At 30.8% G+C, this 6720-nt stretch overlaps 1 protein-coding gene across 1 annotated transcript; it reads left to right on the top strand.

Moving 5' to 3' along the window:
* The first annotated feature begins 4141 nt into the window (after window positions 1-4141).
* On the top strand, window positions 4142-6502 carry LOC140451991 (uncharacterized). The gene is made up of 2 exons (XM_072545992.1): window positions 4142-4493; window positions 4552-6502. Exon 2 carries the CDS (start codon window positions 4553-4555, stop codon window positions 4931-4933), a length of 381 nt encoding a protein of 126 aa, XP_072402093.1. The 5' UTR covers window positions 4142-4493; window position 4552; the 3' UTR covers window positions 4934-6502.
* The last annotated feature ends 218 nt before the right edge of the window (window positions 6503-6720 follow it).

Genomic DNA, 6720 nt, shown 5'->3' with positions numbered 1-6720 from the left:
GAATCAACTACTGAAAGAGGTGACAATCAGATAGTTTCTTGTATTTACCGCCTTTTATCGGAACTTCATGATGTGGAAGAGGTACTTTTCTACTTGCGGAGGCAAATAAGAACCAGAAAGTCGCTTTCATGTTCACTTTCGCTATAACAAACCTACCAAATCTCAAAGTTATAAATCACAAGTTTTTGGTCAGTGGGCATACTCACATGGAGTGTGATAATGATCATGCGCTTATAGAGAAAGAAACGAAGAGAACATACATTAAGATCAATCGCCCTAATGACTGGTATCAGCTGGTAAGATCCTGCAAAGGGAAGAAACAATTCAAAGTAGTGGTAATGAAACAAGAAGAATTCTTGGATTTCAGCAGTCTAGGAAAAGGAGCATTAATCGTTAAAAAAAGTTAACACCGATGGAGAAAAGTTCCTGTGGCAGCCAGTGCAGTGGTTCCAATATAATAGTTATATTGGAATAGTGAAATATAAACATAGTTTAGACGTCTTCAATCCTTTTAAATCTGTAAATTTCCGAAGAAGAGGAAAGCACGTTGTACCAAGCACATTACCCCTTCTCGCAGACAAGCTTCTGCCAATTAATAAGGCGAAAAAGAAAGACCTACTTGATCTTTTGCCGCTCATCGATGAAGTTTTTCATAATTTTTACCAAAATTTGCCCACTACAGATATGCAAGACTTAGACCTCAGTTTGGAAGAGTGATGCAGATAATCGGTAGTTTTTTAGTTTCCTTTTCCAATTAAAGTTACCCACAAAAAAAACCCACAGTTTATATAGTTGACCAAATTGTATTAAGTTATGGACGTCAAGTACTACGGTTACCGTTTATTATAAACTGCCAGTTTATTCCCATCGAACACGTCTGGGGTATATGTAAAACGTATTATGATTATCACGTTGGATACAGTGACGATGCGGTTAGAGAAATGTGACAAGAAGCTCTTAAAACTGCAACTCCAGAAATATGGGCCAAAACTGTAAATAAATGTGAAAAATAAATAGAAGAGTGGTGGATCCGGGAAAATAAAATTAGTGAAATTAATCCAATGATTATATATTTACATAATGATAGCAGTAGTGAATTTGGTGACGATGATAATGATTTATAAATTTAAATAATCAGTAAGTACACTATTATAATGTTATTTACAAAATAATATACATTCATTATTAGCCAAATAAACAATATTTAAAATTCCATTTGAATTTTTGCTCCTCATTTTATACAAATTAACTTCAACTGATTGGAAACCGGATTGCCAAATACGTACAGTTGCCCTTATATTTACAAAATTAAGGATATCAAACAAAAGTTAGTAACAAGGGACAAAAATGTACTCTTTGTTTGGATTAAAGCACATATAGGTTTGGAAAATAATGAACATTTAGACCAATTAGTAAGAGAAAGTATTTTGTCTGGTAGAGAAACTTCGTATAAAATCACGGCTTGCGACTTTCTGGCTTCCTTAAAATTAAGATTATACCAAAGGTGGGATAATATATGGAAGGAATATTCCATTGTTAGCCCAAATACACTTCTCTTCAAACAGATATTCCTAAAACTCCTTGGTATAAGTTTTTTAATGTACCTAGAAAATATGTTACCATGATCATAAAACTGAGATTTGGACATGTTTGTTACCCCAAACATTTATTTAAACTTAAGGTTTTAGATAATGATCAATGTGAATTTTGTACAGAAGAAGGAAACCTAGATCATATATTTTTCAGTTGCCCCAGAAATACTATAATTTCATCCAGATTAATAAATAATTTACATAAACACAATATATTATGTAGTGTATGATTTCTTAGTTATGTTTTTAAAAGATAGTAAAATAACCATGTGAATAATTATACATTAGTTAATAACGTAACCTTTGTTTTGACCCCAATTGTTTAAATTCCTTTCTTACCGTGGCCTAGTGTTGGATGTTTAAAAAAATGCCTTGATGGGCTCCTAGGCAAGAAGAGAGTGACCGTGTTTACCTGTTTATTGTTTTGTATATTTATTTTAATATGAACTCGGACAACCATTCCTACCATGTTGAGTCTGGCTGAATGACTAAAAGTCTATGCCAAAAAAAAACTTATAATACAGGCAAAAATATTCTAAACAAAGTAAGAAATTAAAAAGATTATGGAGAACTCCAGTGCAGTTTACCGTGCCTTTGACTACAACGAAAGGTTTTCTGCGAATTCCATTAATCGTTTAGAGGTGTAATTTGGTTGAATGTACTGTAATTGGGATTCATAGGTTTTAAAAAATCACTAAAAGGCGTTTATGGGAGAAATATGTAATTAATATTAATCTATTCGCTGCTATACTGCTGAATATAGTTTCACCACAAGCGATACAAACGAATTGCCCCAGTCAAGGAAGAAAAAAAAGCTGAAAAAATCTTATACATCTATTTAAAGGTTCTAAAAGGTATATAGGAAATCTAGATATGAACGGCTGTATTAATACAAGATCCACTCAAATATGTGCATATGGTGATGATGGCATAAGCCGCAATAGAATGGTATTAAGAGAAAAAGCTATAAATTTGAAATGGGAAGCCGCTGCATTCGGTCTAAATATAAATGAAAGGAAAACAAAATATATGAAGTGCACAAAGTCAAATCGACATGAGAATCTGCAGGTAGAAAACCATACATACGAATATGTCTCAATATTTCCCTACCTAGGCTTAATAATAAATAACCGCAACGTCAGTCAAGAAATACAAGCACGGATTCTTAGCGGTAATAAGTGCCTTTGTGCATACAAAGACTTAATGAAAAATGAGTCTAAGCTTAGAATCTACAAATCCGTAATTAGACCAGTGGCCACTTTCAACCTCTGATGAAAATACATTGAGAATATCTGAACGCAAAAGGTTTAGAAAGATATTAGTATATAAGATACGCAGACGATATTACGAGTATTTTAACGTAAATCAAAGAAAAACTAGATATTGTAGGCTTAAAAACTAAACCAAGAAAAGGGAAAAGTTGATTAAACGTGAGTTTTGACAAGAGGAAAGTTAAAAAGCAGGAAACTGAGCAAACCAAAACATTATGATAGCTGCAGTAAGAAAACTGCTTCAATAGCGATCAAAATAGCAGTGACTTCAAGGATTATATGGACAAAAGAGTGAATGAAATAGGGCTCATAAAAGTTGCCCTAACAAAACTCTTCGATGAAGATCCTCGATATAAAAAATGTCGACTCGTGAGTATTTTGTAGATATTGATGAGTGCTGAGGAAGAGCCGTTTAATACCATAAATGACTTTCTTGAAGAAAAACAAAGCAGTTACTGCTGAAGAAATCAGAGTCACGTAATAGGTCCAAGATATACATAAAAGGATACCTTTTGCAAGCAAAAGAATCGACATAATCCTAATGAAAAATCCATCCCAAATATATACAGCAAAATAACCCCCAGAAGTACACCACACATATAGCGTGTATATGAAAAATGCCCCATAAACGAAATTTTTGATTTCTAATCATTGTAAATTTGCGAAAAATTTTTAGGTTCTATAATTTATGCAGCTCACATTTTGACTATCGTACAGAAAAAAAAAATGTACAAATAAAAGAAAAACTGTAGAACGGGAAAATAGCTTAGAAAGCTCCTACTGAAACTGATAAAATATTTTTAGTTTAATAAACTCTATACATCCTTTTAATAGTACATAGTAACTCATCCTTTTAATAATAAAAACTATTTTTGCTATTATAAATAAAAAATCACACAGTTAATCTTCAATTATTAATTACATCAAAGAATATAAATGCTTTCTTTCATAATATAACAATATACCATTTACAGTATTAAATAAGATGCAAAATTATTGATACGAGATATATTTAAATTAGATGCAGTGAGAAACCAGTTTTTCTCTCTTTACTTTTAACATAGCCATAATGGATCATTGACCTTAAATTAAAATTTTTGGCCTACTTTTGATAATGTGAATTGCTAAAAAATGACTCTGTGAAATGTCATTTGTGTTCTAAGGTTGACATACTCGAACGCAACTATTTTAATGTCATGTGATCTAAGGTCTTTGTCCGATTGGCGTAGGATTGAAAGACAATTAGTCTTCCATTTCTTTTTATTTGCAAGTTGAAGTTAAATCTCTGCTGTGATTGGTAGTGTAAACCAGAAATGTTCCAGGTCGAAAGTTCATTTTGATTTCAAACTAAACAGAATTAACCGTCTCGTGTAATCAGAAAGGTTTTGTCTTTGGTACTTGGTGGACGTAAAAATTCAAGGCAGTTGAACGTTATAATTTGCATAAAAATATAGTGATTCAAGTATTGTGATACTAATACAGTTCCTTAGCGTTGGCGTTTGTTACATTTTAGTCCACTCTCCCTTTTTGTAGAAGAAATCGAGACGGTTGTGAGTCATCCGGCATTCAGACAATAGCTATACGCCACATTGAGATTTTTTTAAAAATCGACAAGAACATATATATTAAGGTAAGAAAACGATTTACTATATAGAATAAGCAATTATTTATGTTATCTTTTTTTATAGAATGACTTCCACAAGTTTTAATATTGGTTTAACTGAAGCTAAAAATTCAAGCCGGGTTCTTAAACCACCAGGTGGTGGGCATACTGATATTTTTGGCATTAATGGAGGCACTGAAATAACTACACCAAGCAAAAAGAAAAATGTACCACCAACAACAATTAGTAGCTGCTTTTTCCAGGAGGATGAAAAGCCTAGAACTATAGATCAACTTGATAATAATCTAGGTAAAGAATCTAATGGTCAGACAAATGGAAATGGAAATATTATTGATGAAAACACAGCACCTACCGAGGAAATTAAAGAAGATGAAAAGAAAAATGAAGCAGAGCCTGCAAGAAGAGTAAGAGTTCCTCCAGGTGGATTTTCTTCTGGTTTGTGGTAAATTTTCTCAGTATGTAGTGTCATATATTGTATTCTTCTATTTTTAAACATTTTAACTAGGATATAGATATTAACAGAGGCAGTTTATACCTATTCATCTTCAATCCTTGAAGACTATGTTATTCCAGACTATGCAAGTTAAACTTTTTCATAAATTTTTAATATGTACACTATGATAATTATATATGTTATATATATGGGTAAGTGCTGAAATTATAGTGGAATGTGAAAGCGAATGTGTTGATACAAAGGTACTGAGTTAAATAAATTTAGGTGTTTGTCTATTTATGTAGATTATGATTAAATTATGACTGTTTCTTAGGCAAATGTATGTTTTATGATAAAGTCAAATGAATTTTCAATCAATTCCACAAGCTTAGCAATGCTCTGAAACCAAATATTTCAATTTAATCATAATTATCACATTCGTAACAGCAATTTTTCATTATGTCTTTCTTATAATAGTTTTTCTGTTTCTAATATTAATCCTTATCCACGCAATTTGCACTTTGCCATTGTGGAACAGACCTGATCATTTAAAAGATATCTTTTGAGACAAATTGAACTAAATGTTTATCTTTAATCTTCTGATTTATTCTTATGATATAGTTTTAAAATCAATTATGTTATTTTGTTAAAATTGTCAACATTAGACATGTTAATTATGGGTAAAATATAATGCAGCGATCATAAAACTTATAATTATCAATGTGATTCGTTTTTATTAAACAATTAATTTTCCCATAAATTTATTTGAAAATGTAAACAAATCATTGACTCAATATACATAAAAACATCTACCAGACAGTTTAAATGAATTTCTTGTAAAACAGACATGCCTTCAGGGAAGACATAGTTGTATCTAAAAAAGTGCCAGTTTCTCAATAGCATGAGGTCATTTTTGAATGTCAATTTCTAATGTGTAAGCTTTCCTTTGTCATTGAGTTGTATAGATAAAAGTTTTGCTGAGGACAAGCCAAGTACAGTTTCAATTGATTTCTACAACTTAGCAATTTAATTCAGGGTCAAAATAACTGGTATAACAGGAGGATTGTAAAAATAATATGGTAAATTATAAATTAGTGATCAAGACAGGATGTTTAATTGATTTTAAACTTATATTTTCAGTCTGGTATCAAAATTTTCTTAAATGAGCTATATATTTGTTCCACAAATGGTTCACAATACTATGTAATACACATTTAATATAGTTTGTTGTTAGCAAGTAGTAAATAGAAAGCAGAACAAGGAAGTAATACGAATATATGGAATTGTTTCCAAAAGACTACAACTATATTCCTTGTGGTACTTTCTATGGACTTTGCATTCCACTATTTATGCCACATTTTGTGTTTTAAAGATAACTGCCTCTGAAAAATAATTTGTTTTTGATACATGACCATTTTTGTGTTTTTTAGTGTTTTGTAAGTTATCCTTGCATTAGATTTGTTTATTTAAATAAACAATTCAAAATTTTGTAAAATTTTCAATGTGCTTTGTCATTAATACTCTAAGCATTTGTTATTTTTCTAAAAGGCTGATAATTTTATAATAAAAATAATTAAATATCTCTGTGTTTTTTTATTGTTGTGTTTTTTATTCCTTTTTTTTCAGCATTATACTACCAGATATTTTACAGACTACAATAATCTTCTTTTTGTTGGGTACTTGGGTATCAGCCGATTTTTTTCACATTCATTAAAATATTTTGGGTTTTTAAAGTTTAAATAATTCTAATTTATTTCCTTCAAAATCTTTGATGATCTCACCCTAATTTATCAAGAATTA

Source organism: Diabrotica undecimpunctata, chromosome 10, assembly GCF_040954645.1.
Source record: "Diabrotica undecimpunctata isolate CICGRU chromosome 10, icDiaUnde3, whole genome shotgun sequence".
Taxonomy (NCBI): Eukaryota; Metazoa; Arthropoda; class Insecta; order Coleoptera; family Chrysomelidae; genus Diabrotica; species Diabrotica undecimpunctata.
Note: the sequence above shows the minus strand (reverse complement) of the source record. Positions and strands in the feature narration are given on the sequence as shown.

What these genes read in the sequence shown, in the direction of transcription:
- LOC140451991 (XM_072545992.1), top strand. Translation starts at nt 4,553, where the DNA reads ATGACTTCCACAAGTTTTAATATTGGTTTAACTGAAGCTAAAAATTCA.